Source organism: Halyomorpha halys, unplaced genomic scaffold (genome assembly GCF_000696795.3).
Source record: "Halyomorpha halys isolate HHAL.00 unplaced genomic scaffold, Hhal_1.1 Scaffold384.1, whole genome shotgun sequence".
Classification (NCBI taxonomy): Eukaryota; Metazoa; Arthropoda; class Insecta; order Hemiptera; family Pentatomidae; genus Halyomorpha; species Halyomorpha halys.
Window position 1 is genome coordinate 1 of NW_027107790.1, and position 20,909 is coordinate 20,909.

The window sequence follows — 20,909 nt, forward strand, 5'->3', positions numbered from 1 at the left end:
TCGTTTGCTTCACATATAATGTATATAATAGTAATATCATTGCAAATAGTTAGGGGTGCCTCTTGCACGAGACTATACACTCCATTATCAATTGTTAAAAAATAACTAACAAACTGTTACAATAACGATGTATGGCCAACCAGGCCGATCTGGTAATAAAAGAAATACAAAAAAAAAAGTTTGTGATTTCCATTCAATGATAAACTGTTTAACGAATACCTGCTTTAGTCAGTTTTTATCCAGAAAATGTTTCTTTTTTTTTTTTTCAATATTTTATTGAGAAGCAGTTTATAATTTAGGTTAGTTTTTACGAATATATAAGTTTGCTCCATGGGCATGTTATATTCTGTAGCAAGTTGTTTGAATTTATCCATTAATAATTGTGCCACATTAAGGTCAGATGAAAGTTTTGGATCCCCTTCTAAAGGAATAAAACTTTAGAACCATAGAATTCAGCTCACTTACTTTTATATCTAAGGTGACATCCTTTGCCAGAATTATCTGTCCTCATAATGGATGATGATGGAGGCCCTGATTATGAGAGTAATTAATTATAGGTTTATTTAGGGTCAAGAAACACAATTCAAAAATAAAAAAGTTGTCTAAGGCAAGATAGGGTTAAAATTACAGGTAATTAAATGATTAATCTTCAAAAGTGACATTTTCTGAGTAATATTTATAGTGAACTCAACTCAGTGTTAGAGGAATTGTGGTCCAGAGATGGTCAGATTTTATAGAATCAGTCAAATAAAAGTCAGATTAGTGAGGTTCTAGGGTATATGATTTCTACTTATTTGTATATGATTTCTACTTATTGTTAATTAAAACATGGATGTCTTAAGGCATCTATGGGAGATAGTTTTGTTTTTCTATAAATACATTTAATAATAAAATATTTAAACAGAACTAAAAAGAAGGGAACAGACAAATGAAACACTAAAGTAACCAAAAAACTGACAGGTTCTATTTAATCATACATAACAATGATCATATTATTATACACAACAGAAGCGTTTTTTGTCACAGCCCAAGGCAACTTCAGGGCCAAAATCAATTATAGTGGGGGAAGTAGTCCCTTTCGTTCTTCCTCTTCTAGTAGACATTCATATACAGGATTGGAACCTTGCTGTAAAAAAATATATATATAATATTAGTTATTACTAATTTTTGAATTCCTAAACCAGTGCATTATTTTTTTCCTATAAGAGTCAAGTTTTAGATATTTATTGATAATTATACATACACACACATAAGACAAAAGGAGATCAAAAATATACATAAAAAATAAAAAAAAGAATGGGTAATTAAAGACATAGTAGAATAGTTTTTAATAAATATGAGCAGAAATAAAAATAGGTAGAGATTGTATTAAACCAGAATAATATGAAGTAAGGGAGAGCAGTGGCCACGGGGTAAAGCGCGTGGCTACTAACTCTAAGGACCCGAGTTCAAATCTGGCTGGGAAGAAAATTGTTTTCTGTTACACTGTAGCCGTGAGTCAACTCCTGTGGGTTCTCAGAGCCCTCCTGGGGTCCACCCAGCCTCTTAAATTGGGTACCCTTAATTAGGTAAAAATCTGGCAGTCAAGCGTGATTCTGACCAAATCACCTCCTTGTACAACCGTTGGTCTAGTAACAGTACTTCTTCACAAAGTACTAAACCTCTGGCCCTTCATGGATTGTAGTGGTACAGATTTAAATTTTCAATTTTTTTAGTATGAAGTAAAACAGCAAATAATGTAGATTTGATGATAATTTTAAGTTACAAAATATAAGGGAAAAGAAAAAAGCTAAAAACATAAAAAAATGAATGTGGGTAGGTTAGTGTAAGAAAAATGAAGAACTAAATAATGAGAGATATATACCTACTGACTTGTATGGGAAAAATTACTTTTAAGATCGAAAAAATAAAAATTTTAATGAAATATTTTTTGTATGTTCAAAAGTCAATTAGTGCAAAATCAGTGCCGAAAAAGTCTTGGTGCAACAAAAAAGAAAATTATTACTGATTTTGTAGAATATCTCTGGATACTAACCATAAATTAGGTTAGTAGATTGAATTCTAGAAATGAATGAAAATTATTACTGATTTTGTACAATATCACTAGTTAAAAAAAAAGTCTGTACCACTATAACCCATGAAGGGTTAGGGGTGCAGTACTTTGTAAGGGAATACTCTTACTAGACTAACTGTTGTGCAAGAAGATTATTTGGTCAGAATTACACTCGACCTGATTCTGTCATTTATTTCTAACCCTATTTATATTTATTCTTTATTTCTTTTATGATTGATTCATTTAGTTCTGACAAACGGGCATACAACTTAGACCAAAAGTTTGGTTTATACATCACTAAACATATATAACAGTGTTTAACATATTCTGTTAAACCAATAAGTTCTCTTACTAAATTTTCTTTTATTACATAAATGGTCAACAATATCTCCTTCAATAATATGAATTGAATTATAGTTCCATTATTTAGCTTCCTAAGGAATCTTTTGTGATATTCTATAAAAACCTAATTTATGGAGAGTTGGGAATTTTCAGTTCACAGCGATCACAAACTAATTAAATTAATATAGTATAAAACTACATCAGTAAGGTTGACACTGAAGAATTTAAAAAAATGTTTGATAAATTGTAATCCATTATTTATACAAATATAACTGGAATTTACTATTATCAAAAATTAATTGATTATTGATACTATATAATAATAAATTACAGCTAAAATAACTGTTTTATTTTAGTTAAAACTAAATTGAAAAATAAATTAAGCTAAATACTTACTGACTGAACTAAACAAAATTCTCTGTTGGCAGAATCTTCTCCTTCATACATAGGATTCGTTATTTCAACATTCTCTTCCATACGAGTATGAGCAAACTGTCTACCACGACCTTTAGTCAAAATATACAAGACAGCTGCTGCACAGGCTGCAACAAGTCCCACAATAGCAAGAACCCATGGCAGCCAACATAATAAGCAAGTACCATTCATAGAATTTTGATAAAAATCTACATTGCAGCGAGCACCCTCACACTTGGTGCATAGCTGACCTGAGTAACCATTAAAACATTGGCATCCATTTTGGGTACAAATTCCATGGTTTTCACACAAGCATTCCTCGCAATTTTTACCTTTAAAAAAAATACTAAGGAGTATAGAAAATTCAAAGACAATATAGTATAATTATACAGAAGTACACCAAGAAAAATACAACTATTTTCAAAAATAGAGTTTAGTTTACCTGTATAGAGAGGTAAACAGATGCAAGAACCATTATCCTGGCATTTTCCATTGTTTCTACATTTGCATTCTGGAATACCACACTGTAAAAGAAAACTTTCTTAGCACAGTAAGTTACAGAAATTTCCATAAATTAATTTTCAATCCATGAAAAATTTATTAAATTTGAAACTATTGATTATACTTATAATAATAGGTATTGCATACCATTATAAATGGTATATATATATATATACATAAAGTTAAAACTATTTCAGATCGAATTGATTAGAAAAGGGGTAATCGATACAATATGCTTGATGGCTTGTTCACAACCAACTTTATTGGCAGACTCTATGCACTTATATAGACATCGATCAGCTGATATCACAGTAACAGCTAACTGTAAACCCCCCCCCCCACCAGTTTATGAAGATTCCTCGTAAACTGCTTAATATACAAATGAAAAAGGTATATAAAAATACAATAATAGTAATTAAATAAAAGTACACTTCCCTTTAAAACAATAGAAGAGAAAATAACACTTATACATAGACATAAACATAATAAAATACATATGTAACATAAAAAAGAATTATTGACCATAAAACAGTACCTCAATGGTGAAATATACAAGACACATTAAAAAAAAAAATAAAATAAAAAATAACAAAATTCTTCTACATTACAGAATGCCTTTTATTACACTTATACACTGGTTTGAAAAGTAATAACTTGCACACAAATATCTTCCAGTCACAACACTCCAAGCCCTCATGATACTGCTGTCATAGGGAGCTTGGCTACTATCACTTTGAATGGGCCCTCATACCTTATATGTAGCTCTTTCCTTCTATTAGAGCCCAATTTGCGATATACTACCGTTTATATTCTTACTTGTCCCATCAGATGCCATACCTCGAGGTTGCACCTCTCCACTCTTTTGCATTTTTCTTTCTTAATTCTTCCCTTGACACTATTCCATAACTTTCTTCGTGCCAAACTATTGCTGATGATTTCACCACCTCCAATCGCTGTACCTTAGTGACTCCGCAGACAAAAAAGGATTTCGAAAGGGGCGAAACCAGTGATCGTGTGTATTGAGTGGTTATATGCCACTATAGCCAGTTCCATTGTATCATTGGATTTTAGTCCTTTTTCAAATTGGTGCACCCACAAGTGATCAATGAGTGTACTATGAAGCCTCTCTATTCCTCCCCAACTATTGGGATGTTGAGGTACCATACTACTTCCAGGGCTTGAATTTCCTTCCTGATGCTCGTATTATTGAACTCTCTTCCGCTGTCGGACGAAATCCTGTCAGGCACTCCATAAAATTGGAACCAAGTCCACAATGTTCGTAATACTGCTTCCGACAATCTGTCTTGCACCAGGCACGCCATGGCCAGTTTACTAGAGACGTCTATGATAGTGATCTATCTATAACCTTTCCACGTGAAAGAGTCTACTTGAACATCACTGAGGGGAGCATCTGCAGTGGGGGGTCTCTTCTAGCATTGCCTTAGGTGGATATCTATCATACTTGGTACTTAGGCACACATCGCAGTTTCTGATAGTTTCCTGAATGGTGCGTGTCGTTCCCCACCAGAAGTATCTGCGATGTAGCGCGTGCAATGTCTCGAGTCCTTGGGGGTTTATTTTGCTGTGATGATACACGAGCGTCACCTCCTTTTAATTCTCTATGTCTCGGATTGTCTCTACCATCATTATACACCGAATAAACGAGCTATCCACTCCAATTCGTTCCGTCCACCATAATTTTTTAATGATCAGAGAAGTTTGTCAGGGGGGAGGTGTGCGTTCAGCAAAGAACAACATAAATAAACAAAAACCATATTTATTTATTTTATGCCGATGTTTCGACCTGAGTTTCAGGTCTTCATCAGGGATTATGGCGTAGAAGGTAGGCCTAAAACCCTGTCAGTTTTACCATATTTATTTATTTATGTTGTTCTTTGCTGACCACTTCCTCCGACAAACTTCTCCAATCATTAATCTACGGTCAACTATCTACACCTCATTATAATTTTTTAATCTTGTCCCGGACCAGTGCATTTCCGACATAAATGGTGGTTCTTACCAGGTTTAGATGCGTCTTTCAGTGCTCTGCATATCTCATCTTCCCGAATGCTCGGGTGTGACCAGATCGTCGCAATGGAACTTCTGCTGTATTTGCTATACTGCACTTTCAGCGGACCCAACTTTCTCTTTTTCCAAACAATTTGGTACCTCTTGTCATTTTTAATCTCCTCCAGTACTTCTATTTCTACCCATCTTTTGTTGTGCGAGCTGTCTTATGTAGATGTTTCTTCTCTGCTGTTATTATCTGGTGTGGCCTCTTGTTCTTCTTCTCTTGGAGTCACCTCCTGCAGGACTCACCTCACGTTCCTGGACGACTCTCCCAGTTCCTCTTTGACCTCATTGATCATTATCGCATGTGAACGCCAGTCTGGCACAAGATTTTCTTCGCCCGGCTTGTAGGCGATGTCCATGTTATATTGACTCTAAGCAATACTTTCCATCGTGTAATTCTGGTGGATGTTTTTTTTTAGTTTCTCCACCCATTGCAGAGGTCTATGGTCTGTATGCACCCTAAATCGACTCCCAAACGTGCCTTGAGGTCTAGTGGGCTAATAATTCCTGCTCCACCTAATCTATCCAGAATGTCCTCAACCCTAGGGATTGGGTATCTTTTATCAATGGTTCATTTAGCTTACGATAGTCAATAACCACCCTATATTTTCCTCTTCTTCCCCTGGTGCACCCTTCTTTCTCACTGCCCACAACGGACTACTATAAGGTGATGTGTCGCTAATCTACATAAATATATATTGTCATACCATTCATGATGGAATCTTTCCAACTTTCCCCCTGCGTCATTGTCCCTACTCATGCCCCAGAGTTCTCTACCAGCCGCTGGCACTTATACTTTCTTCCCCTGAATCTAATTTTCCACCGACCCTTGTCGTTTTCACTTGGGCTCCCACTTACTCTAATAAATCACAACCTATGATCATTTGGTAATCTCTGGGAATTTTCCCCACCAATTGGACTATCAAAGTCTTGCCCTTACCACCCCATCCACTTAATTCCAATACTATTTCTGCTTCTACATTGCAGGGTCCATCCAGAGTAACTAGTTGGCATTTACATCCCTCAACCCGGAGTGCCCCCTCTCCACCACTTCATTTCTCCAGCACTTCCTGGCATGAGATAGTATTAAAGCTCCCAGTATCTACAAGGCATCTGACTCCTTCTCTTACTCGAATAATAGGCAGACCGCCACTCCCTTTCTTCACATTGTTGCTCACCAATGTGCAGTCGCCTCTCTGCCAGTACGCATCTCAAATCTCATCTCTGGTCCTTCTTTCATCCTCGATCCGCCTCCATACATTCCTCTTGCTCCTCTATCCTCATTTCAGATCCCTTCCTTCAGCTTCAGTCTCTGAGACATCCAACACATGTTTGGATTCGCTTGTGGATTCGTTTCTACTCTGGGGTACTCTTCTCCGCCTCAGAATCTGGGCATTAACCTCCATCGGTTCCACCTGGTTGGATCTCTACCTGTGATACACATAGGGACATTGCCTTGCAATTGTCCCTCTTTTCCACACTCAAAACACTGAGTTTGGGGACACTGGGCTACCAGGTGCCCAATTTTGTCGCATCCGTGCCCCTTGCCAGCTACTGTTTTTGGGCTATGCTTATCATGGTCTTTCCCTGTTGGGTGTGGGTGTTTCCTTACTGCCGCTGTCCTTGTACTCTCTTCTTCTTAAGGGCAACGGAGTTGTTCTAGGCCGATTGTATGTAATCCTAGTCCAACCTGGCTCTTCCATTCAGGCCTTCTGTTCCTGGGTACTTGTGTCTATTAGCTCATGAGCACACTCTAAGAAGGAGTGTTCTCTCGGCATTCCTTACTTCTTTCCCAGCTCTTTTGGCAACTGAACCTTTAGTACAGTGGATAGAAATTGCATCCGGCCCTGTACCTGGATTGTCTCCATCATCTCACTGAGTTTATCGGCGATTCTGTTGTAGTGTACCAGGAGTTCTGCGGCATACTGCCTATTAGACTGTCTCAGTTTCTTGTTCTCTCTAATCATCATAAATATGTCCTTTTCAGGGGCCCATCGTCCCCCTCTTACCTTCTTCAATCTCACCTTTATCACACTCCAGGGTGTCTCCTCGTCAGCTTGAATTTGATTGAGGATACTTCTTTTCACCCTGCAGACAACTGCTGCCCTTAGCTCCTCAGCGTCCTCACTGTCGAGCAGGTTTTCGGCTGTATTTGCTTCTATTCGACCAATCATTCGATCACCCCCTTTTAGGAAATGGCTTAACTCCCCCATCTCCCTGCTAAACCTTTTAAGGTTGGAAACTGCCTTTCCTGTCCTGGGCGGTTGCCGTGCGAACTGTGATCCATTCTAGCATTGTGGCATGAGCTTGCGCTAAAGATACTTCCGGTAGTGGTTGAATCTCTGCCGGAGATGGGTTGGCTGCAGCTGGAGGTGGATTGTTTAAGTTCAAACCAATGTTTAGAACATCCGTTCTCACTATTCCGTTACTGGGCATAATTCAGAGAGTAGAAAGAAAAAAGAACAAAAATTGTTCTTTAGACTAAAAATTGTTCCAGTATCTAAAGTTCCCGGGTTTCAGAACTAGTTAAAACTGTTCCAGATCGAAATGATAAAAAACAAGGGGTAAAACATGCTTGATGACTTGTTTACAACTAACTTTATTAGCAGACTCTGTCCCCTTATATAGACATTGATCAGCTGATAGGGCCTGATATCACAGTAACAGCTGACTGGAAGTTATAGATATATATTACTTTATTTTTATATTCTAAGTAGAAACTGTTTTGATTTTAATAAAATAAATTACCTTCTCACCATGGGGACAAAAACATGTGATGTTTTTGGGCCCAAGCAGACAGAGTGCTCTCCTCTGGCAGTGACATGGCACAGATTTATGGGGCTGTTTCTGCTCTTGAACAATTTTTAGAGCAATTGGACGATCGACAGTCTTGTCTAGTATGACAGTCTCATTGTGCCACCTGTCAATGCGAACAATCTTATTACGGATGTACATTGATGTATAGATATATTCTTCAAATATATCCAATTTGTGCGGTTTCCAGTTATGCTCTCCTGAAAAGGAAATAAAAATATGTTAATACTTATTTGAACTAGGAAATAACAAAAATGAAAGCTAATGGGTTTAAAATATTTTTGTTAGAATAATACAAACATGTTAAATTAAACCACAAAATATGCAAAAAATCATTGGACCAGATAAAACAGCAAGTTACCTTTGTCACCACCTCTAAATTTATTTATAGTTTTCATTGTTACATAAATGTAACAGGGCTGCTAATTTCTGTCAATCGATTATTTTGTTTTATGTATTATGGGTGTAGTTATCGGTTTTTATATTGATTCTTCCCACTCTGCCTGTGTTCAACACAGAAAATATTATCACTTCTTTATAGTGACTTGACCATCAGGGTATTATTATCACCTCATTCTTTATCTTCACTTCTTATCCTACTACCTCCTAGTAAAGTCATTTTATGCAACACATCAGAGTTTTCATGTTTTGTTGAATTTATTGTTGGTTTCCATTTCTGTTTCTGTACTGATTATTTATTTATTTCTTCATTATTCCTAATTTTTTTAAATATACCTTGTTTTCTTTACTTTCATTTTAGTTTTACTTGATGTGTTTTAACCACATTTCATAGCTTCAGCTTTAACTGCCATATGTACTCAAGTTCACATGATTTCAATTACATACATATATGGTGCAATCATCCATAAATAAATAACAACAAATAAGGGCCTCCTCATCAAAGTTCTCAAATTTATTCATTATTTTCTTTTATAAAAACATATTATTATTTTTACATATTATTAATTTTTGTGTACACTAATGAGCAATGTCAATAAAATAATAAATAAACAATACCAAAATAATGCATGAAACTACCTCAAGCACATATGATAATACCGCTTATCAGTCACAGCCGTATGCTCTAGGCCTATAAATAAGGGCCTTAAAGAAGCTCTAATTGATCATTGATCCTCAACTATCCAAAATCTAGTCCTGCACGGGTGACTTACGCACATTACACTATTATTCTTTTTTCTCTATATTATGGTTTTTATCTCATTTTGTTTTTAAGCTCTATTGAAGGCCTAAAATTTAAACTAAAACGTTGGTACAAATAAAATGTTTCACTTATTTGTTTCCATTTCTGTTCCACTGACAGCACCTTTAACTATCTTCTCCAATATATGGTCCATCATAAACACATCATTATACTAGATTCAGAAGAGGAGAAAGTGGGTTTATCCATAAGTCTTAATCTTCATTGTTAAGCAGATAAATACTAAAAACACTAAACAAAAGAAGATAAGACCAAATATACAATACTAAGCCAAGAATAATAACAATAATAAAATGTATCATTTATTCTCACTCTCACAATAATATAATTCCTGCTACTTGGGTAGATAAAGATTATCATAAAATAAATATTGAACTCTCAAAGAAAAAAAGCTCTTTACAATATAATCAAAGGGTTTTTATGAATTGAATTGTAACACAAATAAAGGACTGAAACTAGTTGGTCAGTACTTCATTAATAATATATCAGAAAACTACACAAAACATAAATGCAAAATATTAAGGACAAAAAACATCCAAAATGTTTTTGATATTAAGTAAAATGCAGAGAACATACCCTTATAGTGGACAATCCGCTCTGTGCCTTCAATGAGTATAGATATGATGGCATTAGATCTAGGATCAGCCCAGTAAAGACGAGAGTTGACCAAGTCTAAGGCTATACTTGAAGAGGCATCACTGACTAACAGTGAGTGATCGCTCCCATCCATACCAGCCTTGTAAATACCATCAACACAGTTCCAGAACATCAACCTAAAAAATGAAGGAAGAGCAATTAAAAACATATATTTGCAAAAGTAAACTGTTCAAAAACTGCAAAAAAGATCACCGATACATAGCTGTATTTTTGTGGTTAACTGTATTAATTTACTTTGTTTATATAGTAGCAGATGGCTTAAAAGAAAACACTGGACTAATTTTTTAATCTCAGTTTTAAACATATCATTTTGTGGTAAAATTCAAACTTTTAAACTCTTTCAAAATCAATTGCAACTTATTCTATTATACTTTATACACCTGCATAAAACTAGAATGAGATTCTGAACATGGCCACACCACAGAAAACATCTTACGTTATTTTTCTAAAAAGATAACATCAGGAACTTTCTGAAGTAAGAATTGATAAAGAAAAGCATAAATATAATATTTTAATCATTGAGAAAAAGGGAGAATTATATTCTAACATATTAATAAAAAAATGAATTTACTGTCTCAGACGCATCACACAGATTTATTACATAAAACTTATTGTTAAAGCAAGAATGAAATTTAATTTAAAACAAAATAATAAAAAAGGAATGTTTTCCATTTTGAAAGAGAATAACAGAGGAATATTTACATTAAGAACCTGGCTACAATTTTTACAGGCAAACGTGTTTGTATTGTGTACGATTGTCACACATTACAAACACATTTTTTTTTTATAGATAAAAAGGACTCTTACTATACGATTCATTTCTTCAAGTTTTGTCTTGGACAACTTAAGAATGGAAAAAGTATAAGACAGTAAAATAATACCCCAGATCTTTATTGCACTGACAACTTCAAGTTTTGTCTTGGACAACTTAAGAATGAAAAAAGTATAAGACAGTAAAATAATACCCCAGATCTTTATTGCACTGACTGAATTACCAGCTGGTAAATAGGTTTTAAGGAGTTTTCTAAATTATGTTTTACAATCTTCTTTGTAACAGTTGTTATGAACTTAATGCTAATTTATACCTTTTATTTTTAATGTATAAATGCCCCTTGTAATTTATGTTCAAACATTTAAGACAATTTATATCAGTCTGGTAAGATCATTGGGGTGTAACTGCAGAGATGTAATGTTTAGAGAGGTGATAGCTTAGGTTTGAGCAGCTATATTGTAAAACAGGAAATTTTAATCAGACAGTAATAATAACAATGAGCCAGCCAAATGATTAATTGGCAAAAGAAAGCCATAATTAAAGATTCTAAATGTTTGACAGCAGTTTTGAAATCTAGTCACAGTTTATAAGCCATCAAATAAGATAGGAAAGTTTTATTTAATTAAAACTTAACCAACTACCCAATTTTTATGTCAGAAGATTAGGGATTCAAAAATGAAACATCATTCAAATAGTCAAGATGGCAGCAGCATTCCAAAGTCGGCAGAATTGCTCCTAAGTTGAGCAGGTGGATTAAAATATTTTACAACTTTACAACATAGTTTGTCTGTCATGATGATAGTTCGAATAAATTTAGACAACAATAGAAGAGAAAATTATTGTCAGAAAAATGAGCAACATCGATCATTATTACAGGAAACTTTAAATGATCGTATAACAATCAATATTTGTCTCTACTATCAATACTTTTTTAACAGTCAAAAGGTAAGAAGGGGAAGATAGGGGTTCCTCTTTATTGTGAATCGCATAAAGACAGCACATCTCATTGTTATATACTAATACAAGAAAGACTTAAGATAAAACTGCACTGAGATAAAAGTTAATTATGTATGCCATGATTTCTTTTAAACGAGTGAAGAATAGACTTCTAAAAAATAATAAGACTGCTTTTAGCAAAGTAATTCAGGGTATATTTTTTTAACCTAACAGAAAATCCTGGTATTCTATAAGGCCTTTGTGATTCCACTGAAAAAAAATATTTCTATGAACCATCACATAAAATAATTGTTAAAAAAATATATACATATACTAACCCCCTGTCTGGGTGCAAACAAATATCCCTGGGATCCTTCACTTTAGTAACTATCTTCACTAAGTCACTAATCTGATTACTGATAACAGCAATACTACCATCCTCAGCATATCCCAGGGTCATATATAGATTCTTTCCAGCCCAATCCCAAGCTAGTCCATGAATATCCTCATCAGTCTCCAACTGTCATCAGGAAAAAATGAAGTTAACATATTTATTCAATATGGCAGAGAATACTTAACTTATGAAAATTATATAAGAAATAAATAAAGATTTTAATTTATTATTTATTTAGTTGAGAAAAACTACCCATAATATAACCATAAGTTTCAAGTTTTTCCCTTAATTACGTTCCAAAGGAATTATCCTTAATAGTTGGGTGCAACTTCATTAAATTTTTCAGAAGAAATTAACCCTTTATCATAACTTCATTACTTTATTTCACCATTGGAACATTTCAGACAATTCACCCATTTTCCAGTTCATTATTCTAAAAATAAAATATTGCACAGACCAGCAATTTAAAAAAACAAACAGAAAATTCAAATAAATAAGTTAATATCAATTCTTAATAATTTTTTCAATTTGATTTGCTACTATCACAATCACTTTTATAATTTTAAATTAATTTGAGATTAGGCTAAATGATTCAATAATAATTATTACTATTTTATTCTTACCTTAAATTGTAATGGTCACTTGTCAAAATTTTTAAAAATATGCTCTATAAAAATTGAAACTTTACTCATTATGAATGTAAGTAACTTCAAATTTGTCTAAAATTAACCTTTTAGCCACTGAAGGTGGCATGAGAATGGTGGGCTAGTAGGTACGACTGATAATGATAGGGCTGATGCACCCTAGCTGTATGGTGATTTGTCAATATTTTCTCTTTACTTATAGATTTTTTTTTTTATCTGTAATAGTTTCCCATCTTCCTTTAAGACAAGCCCAGAAGGGTGTGTAAAAGGAAGAATGCTCGGTTGATAACTCATCGGATCTTGCCATTCTTCTCCACTACCACAAATGATAAAAATACATACACTCTATGCTGATTTTTAAGAAAAATAATTTCACTGCTATCGCTCCCATGCTCTTCGACTGACATTTTTAGAGCTCAAGAAAATTGTTGATCTGTACTTGACCAAGAACCATGAAGAACTGAATGAATATAAATGTAAAGAATTTCTAAAAAAATTCTATTACTTTCTTGTAAACAGAACCTTTCGGAGGAGGTTATTTCAATAAAATCTTATCTAGTGGGATGAACAAAAAATAAGACAAAATAGACTTTTTGTATAAAGTTAACAAACTTTTCATTATAAGCGTAAATATCTCCTTCCTACTGCCATAAAAAACGATGGTCCTAATATAATTACACATCTGTATTGAATAAATGTCAATGTGTTAGCAGTGTGCTTCATATTGCTATACCACAATATTAAGCAGTGGGCATGGGCTGATGGAGATTTCCTTGAGAAATTGTGTAGTTTTCAAGGTGTTAAAGGGTTAAATCATATCCCTTAATTAATTTTGATACTAAAACTTAAATATTACTAATTATTTTACATGGTCACGATGGTAAACATTTAAAAAATAATTATTAATATTACAATTTTAGTATCTCAATTAATTAAATAAATTTAAAGATTTGAATTTACTTATGAGAATACATAATAAGTCAAGTTTCAACTTTTATAGATCATATTTTTGACAATGCAACTATTACAATTGAAGGTAAGAATAATAATTTATTTAATGAATGATAATTAATTTTAACACTTTCTTGAGACTGGTTAATATTGTTTAAATGAATACAATTTTATCCATTTTAGTCTCAAAACATTTTTATTCCATTGTTTGATCAATTTTACTGTTTGACTGTGATAAATAATTTTAATTTAATGTGAAAAATTTAGTAATTAGGGTAATTTGAGGACTGAAAGAAATGACCTGGGCAGAATAACCTGCATGAAGTAGTTTTTTAAATGTTTAGGTTCTAAAATTGAATTAAGATTGTCCGAATTGGCTGAAATGTCGGACTTATAAATGGAATAAAATGTTTTGAGACTAAAATGAAAAAAAAATTATTTATTTAAACGAATAATAATTATTAAATCATTTGGCCTGATCTAAAATTTTAAATTTTGTAAAAATTTAATAAATCAATGACTAAGAATTGATTTTAACTTATTCAATTGAAATTGTATCTGTATGAAGCATGTCTTCACCTTAATGCCAGATATACTTCACTTTTGGTTGGCTGGTTAGGTTTAAGTGGACTGTACAATTGAAAAATGAAACATGATTGAATGAAAAATAAAATTCTATTGTTTAAGTTACAAGTGGTGTAGGGGGTGGCCGAAAGAAAACATTTATGATTAGATGGTTAGTAAATTTTGAATGGCTGGGCTATGGAATTGTAGATAATGAGGTGGTTGATGATGATTATTATGTGGTGGTAGATGTTAATTATTGCCAGGTGGACTTACTTCATGCTTCCTTCTTCCCTCCGCATTTCTATGCCTCTCTCCCCTCTGCTGCTGGGAACTATTCCAGTAAATCTACTCACTCATGGTAGATATTACTGATGAGTGAACAAAAAGAAAAGATGGACTGCTTCTGGCTGAAGACAACATGGCTATCTCTCATTAGTCTGGGTTGCTTCTCTTGCCACAGAGAGCACTGGAGGAGGTGAGATTTGGCTGTTGGCCACATAGGACGCTACTATATCCTGTAGGCTATTATATGCCATAATGTATTATGGTGGCCCCTCCAATGCAACCTTTTGGTTGCGGTAGGTTACCAGGAACAATATCTTTTAAAACAAATTTTAACTATTTTTTTTTTTAAGAATTATGAACTTGAAAAAGGCTGAATCACCTGAAATATTGTTCCAGTGGTGAAATAAAGTAATACCCAAAATAATTCCTGAAGAATAAAGTAAAAGTTTTAGTTAAATAAAAAGATAGAAATGGAAATGGCTAATTCGGCTGGAATAACCGAAGTTCAATGTAAATGAAAAGTAAATAATAAACTCATGCTTCATTACTTAGTGGCTCATTAATTTAACATCAAAAATAATACATACAAAAACTCTATTCAGCAAAGAAAATTCTCTCTGCCGAGTGCACTTTAAATTTTTGGTTTAAACGTAAAAAGAATTATTAAATTTATGTAAAACAGGTTAACTACATCTTTAAACTTTTTCTCTAGCATATACTGAGAAAAAGGCTTTGACTAATATGCTAGGAATACTGACGATTCTAGCTGCTTTATATAATTTCAATTTTTTTATTCTTTATTTTACTTTTACATCCAAGACTGATAGAACTGATGTCCAGATAGGCCTTATTATAGTTGTGTAGATAATAAGGCCTATCTGGACTTTGGGGATCCACTAAACCTTTGAATTCCTCTCGTATCCAATCCTTACAATCCAAAATCCTCAATGCTCCTTAATTTGTCACAAATAAATTCATATATAAAGACCTTAATGTTCCACATGTAACCGATCTAGCCTGAACCAGATATTATTCATTCCATTATAAACTCCCTAATCACCCAAACCCACTAGTTTCTAAACTCGCTTCCTGATCCATTCTTGACAATCCTCCGAGGTGCCTGAAAAGAAGATGGCCTCAAGACCTTCTAATGTAAAAACATTATTAGAGTGCTATCAAAGGGTAGTTTCTCTATTTGCCTATATCACTCCATTATAAACTTACAGCAAATTTACTGAATGTATTATTATGTACAGTTGTAAATCTCAATAAAAATATTTTAAAAAAAAACTTTTACATCCTAACTGGGCTCTACAATATGTTCTACCAAAATCTAGTATAAAGAAGAGGGATATTGTTGTTATTTACACAACTAAAAATAATATAGATTTATAAAAAAAATTTAATATGGTTAATCATTTTTCAACTTATATTAATGCAATTCGTAAAAATTTTGCCATCACTAAATTCAGTAACAGACAACTGGAATGTGAGATAAAAAAAAATTAAACATTTCACCATCCAAGGAACTAACAGGTGGGCTGAAAAGTTCACAGCCTGACACACACATGGCGCTACTCGTATTAAATCCATATGATTTTAGTTCGCCCTAACCTTCAAAAGATACGTGTATAAATTTAACAGCTGGCAGACTATTAGTTTGTGAGATATAGCATTTCAAGTGAAGCAACTTTTGTTAGTTTGAAAAAAATAGATAAAAAGGAATTTTGTGAGTTAATAAAGCATTGGTTTTTGCAAAAGAAATACTGTTGAAGCCAAGGCTTGGCTTGATAAACATTATTCGGACCCTGCACCAGGAAAATCAACCGTTGAGAAGTGGTTTGCTAAGTTTAAACGAGGCGAAATGAGTACTGAGAACAATGTACGCCCCAAAGAGGCTGTTACTGAAGAAAACATAAAAAAAGCCAACAAAATAATTTTGAATGACTGTAAAGTAAAGTTGATTGAAATAGTTGAGACTACAGATGTCACAGGAACGTGTGGACATATCGTGAATAAATACTTGAGTATGTGAAAGCTCTGTGCAAAGTGGGTGCCACATGAACCCACAATCGACCAAAAACGATGGCAAAATTTCATGTATTGGGCTTTGAATTGATTCCACATCTACTCCATTCTCCATATCTGACCCCAGCGACTTTTTCCTGTTCTCAGACCTTAAGAGAAGAGCTAATCACCGAAACTGAGGCCTATTTTGAGGCTAAAGACAAATCATACTATAAAAATGGTATCGAAAAATTGTAGGACTGCTATAATCATTGTATCGCTCTCGAAGGCAACTATATTGAATAATAAAATCAAATTTTATAAAAAAAAGTTGTTCTCTATGTTATATGCTATTATATTATATTATTTATATGCTATAATCATTGTATCGCCCTCGAAGGCAACTATATTGAATAATAAAATCAAATTTTATAAAAAAAAGTTGTTTTCTATGTTAGCCTACAAACTTTTCAGCCCAACTGTTAAATGTAGAATAGATTTGTCAAGCTTGTTTACAAAAAGTTTAAATTGAGAAGTTAAATACGTTTTCAATGCATAATATACGTAAATCTTGAGTAAAGGAAAAGTACTTAAAATTAGGGTTACAAAATTTGAAGTCAAAATCAAACTTTATAACAAATAATTGATCTAAAAGAAATAAAATAGACTAAATTAAGAAAAATCTTACAATTTTCAGGCATCTATCATCAGTTGGCTTGCTATTTATAGCACATCTAACAATAGCACGACCATAGGAGATATAAACCATCGAAGCAGCTATATCATATGTTATAGAAGTAGGTTTGTCTTCAGTAGAGTTAGGATTTATGTCAGAAAGCCAATTACTCTTATAAGGGTCGTAAAACCTGATGCCCGAGTCTCCAGCATATAAAAGCATAGCTGCAGGACCTAAATTAATCAATTTTAATTTAGAAAATGGGAGAGATTGTTTTAATACAAAATAAGCATGCATTATGTACATAAAAGTATGTTAAACCTTTAATTTATTATTAAATTTAACTATATCATAAAACTTATACATCAAAACGTTAGAAAAAAACTGATTTGATGAAATAAAAAAAAAAAACCTCTTCCACTCTTATATTGCATCACAATCAAATTCCTATGGAACAAAAACAATAACTTCCATCCTTCAAGGAAGTAATCAACCCTTTACCTGTATATACCATTAGGTATACACAAGACATGCATACAATCTTATGAGAATAGTAAAACTCACATTTCAAATAAGTCTAATACTAAGCCGGAACTCCAAGGGAAGGAAGACCTAGTCTATTTTTATACATTTTGTGATACCACAGAACTCTTTCCTGATAATGGAAGGTCTCTAATGAAAGTTACATGAAATGCATGATAATACCACTTTTTAACCCACAGCACTCAAATCATAGCTTTCCATGGTGATGAATATTTGGTATCATGGGAAGCTTTTACAATGATTTACAAGCACTTACATTAATTGATTGATTAATTAAAATAAAGAAATGAGAAGATAGTTAGGGGTGCTGTCAGACTATAACACAAATAAGTTAAAAGAACTTATTTAACCTATTATTATTGTTATGTTTTCTATTCATTTCTTTCGTCTAACTTAACTTTATATTTTGTTTCTTTATTCTAGTAATATACTTACATATTTCATTAGTTACATATATTTTCTTTCTCTCATTTTTTTCTTTCCATAACTTTAATTTTAAAATTATTACTAAATTAAAATAGTCATATTTCTTTGCAATATATAACTTTAAATTTTCATTTCCTAAATCATGTTATTTTATTACTTATTTAATTAACTATATATAATTTTTATTTTCCACTTCTTTCATCACTTTATTTTTATTAACTTCATTCTGTACAATTATTTACTATAATCATTCTGTTTATATTTTTTTTTTTGCATTCATTGGTTGCTATCTTGTTCTTTGTTCTTAGCCCTGATGAAGGCTAGAAATTCTGGCCGAAATGTTGGCACTACTAAATAAGTTCTTTCAACTTATTTGTGTTATTCCAATGTTTAACATTTTAATGCCTTTCTTATGGAACAAATGATTAAGTCCTACAAACAATGCTTGTTTCGTATATGATGGAAATGTATGTGCCAAATACCTTTCCCTGAAATATCGTTTTGAGACTTGCAAACAGATAAAAGACCCTGAGGACCAGATCTAGAGCCAGTGAGTGAGGATTTGTGGAAGCCCACTTCGAGCAGTTTTACCATAACTATCAACTTGTGACACGGTGAATTTTTGTTGAAGCAAATTCCTCTTTGCCATATGGAGCCATGTCTGATTTTATCCTTCAATTGTTACAATAATGCTGTATATTTGCTATTAATAGTTTTTCTTTTTTCCAGGTAGTTGAAGAATATTAACCCCATGGGGATTCAAAAAAACACTTGCTGTAATCTTTGCGGCCAACTGTTGTGCCTATGGACAGGTTTCACCCATTGTTTGAGTTTCACAATCTTCTTATGCACAACTGTTCATTCAAACAATTGTAAATACACCCAATTGATACTATTAGGATGTCGGTGATCTCTTATAATTTTATTTTACTGTTTACCAACACAATTTTGATAACTTTTTTGTTTTAAGGTGTAGTCACCTCATATAGATGTCCCAAGAATTCAACAACATTGGTATCCATATGGCCTCATTTAAACTCTGAAAACCATCTAAATAAATGATCGTTTTCAATGGAAAAGATTCCTTTTCAACAAACACTTTTCAAGCTATTACAGAACTTCAACGGCATTTAAATTAATCCATGAAATTCAGGTTTGTGCATTGCTTTAAAAATGTCAAAAGCAGCATAACTAAAATTTCAATATCTTGATAACTAATGGCTGAAATGTTACAATACTTCTATGTATATATGAATTATATATAAGTGAATGAAAGTTAACACATATATGATTTTTTTATTTGAGACCCCTATTGTGGATTCATCCTGAGACTTTTGAGTCTATATAGTACATATGAATCTAAATGTTTATTTCAAATAAAAAGATAATAGTAATGAATAGTTTTTTTTTAATATTTAAAAATGAATTTATTTTATACCATTAGCTCTGCATGAGTTGGTAGAGTTGTTAATCTTTGTATATCCTTCAGCACATTCACATTCTACTCTATGAGCACCCCGCACAGCACAAATCTGAGGACAGTTGTAACAAGGTTTGTTTGGACAATCTTTTTCATCAGATCCATCAGGGCAGTCATACCAGCTATCACATAGCAATGAATATGAAATACAATGGCCAGAAGAACAACGATGGCCATCACAACTTGACAATCCTGCACCTAAAAGAAATATTTGATTAAAAAACAAAATGATATGAGGGTGTTACAATATCGGGTGTTTATAAAAGGACTCTTTTTTTATGTCAAAGGGGAATTCACCTAAACTAGCCCTGAGGAAGCTTATAGACCTTTTATATACAAATCTATGGTATTAAGCTAGGTTATAATTGTTCTAAAGGAAAGCATCAGACAGCACACAAGGGTATGCCTGGTATAATGTGGACCACATAAGTGGTCTACCTTTTGAGAGTATTGTAAATTTTCCAACCATTGTTCTATAATTTTTTTTTTCTGCACCATTCACACACAAATCGTTTTAGATTACAAACATTAAAAATTGTTTTAGAGTTTTGATGAATTATGCCTTCAGGGTGCATCAAAATCAATGAATTTATCTTAAAATCTGATATAGTATTAGAACTCATATAAAAGTAGTGTCCAAAACCTCATTTCATGGGAAATTCGAGGGTTAGATCTGCTGGAGAAGGTTAAAAAATTAATAGCACTCTAAATCGGTAAATCATTGTTATGACCAAGTGAAAATCAATTCAAAATTCCTAAAATTGTTGAGATTATGAAGAGTGAACCTGTATGTGTCACCTTGTATATGGTAACAGGATTTTCACTGATTAGCTACTTCTGACTCTGAATGTAATGTAATACCTCACTAATATACTGTATTTTTAAGGAACCAACAATTACTGGTATCCATTGTTAGGTGACATGGCATCTCTATCCTTCTAGAAAAACTAAAAGCTACTTCAACAGTTTTGAAATTTTTTCCTGTATGATCAAGACATTTTCAAAAGATGCTTAGTAAAAACTATAAAAAAATGTTTGCGGATTCTATACAACTATGATATTCTCCTCTCTTAAATTTCAGTAAGAACTATACTCTACTTCATAATAACCAAATGATATTCTATTGTAACTTTGTTATGAACTCCTAACGAAGTC

The 20,909-nt window shown here is 32.9% G+C and overlaps 1 protein-coding gene across 3 annotated transcripts in view; it reads right to left on the reverse strand.

Moving 5' to 3' along the window:
* Positions 1-942: 942 nt before the first annotated feature.
* LRP1 (LDL receptor protein 1) overlaps positions 943-20,909 on the reverse strand; it is a 273,932-nt gene continuing 253,965 nt past the window's right edge. For 2 of the 3 annotated variants that reach the window (XM_067046122.1, XM_067046121.1), the window contains exons 60-67: positions 19,713-19,952; positions 17,318-17,538; positions 12,120-12,301; positions 9,993-10,189; positions 8,132-8,397; positions 3,252-3,333; positions 2,792-3,141; positions 943-1,126 (exon numbers count right to left, since the gene is read on the reverse strand). In XM_067046122.1, the coding sequence (XP_066902223.1) occupies positions 1,055-1,126; positions 2,792-3,141; positions 3,252-3,333; positions 8,132-8,397; positions 9,993-10,189; positions 12,120-12,301; positions 17,318-17,538; positions 19,713-19,952 (1,610 nt within the window). In that variant the 3' untranslated portion in view covers positions 943-1,054. Of the gene's footprint in view, positions 1,127-2,791; positions 3,142-3,251; positions 3,334-8,131; positions 8,398-9,992; positions 10,190-12,119; positions 12,302-17,317; positions 17,539-19,712; positions 19,953-20,909 lie in introns of those variants that run through there. The other variant, XM_067046123.1, reaches the window with a different exon arrangement.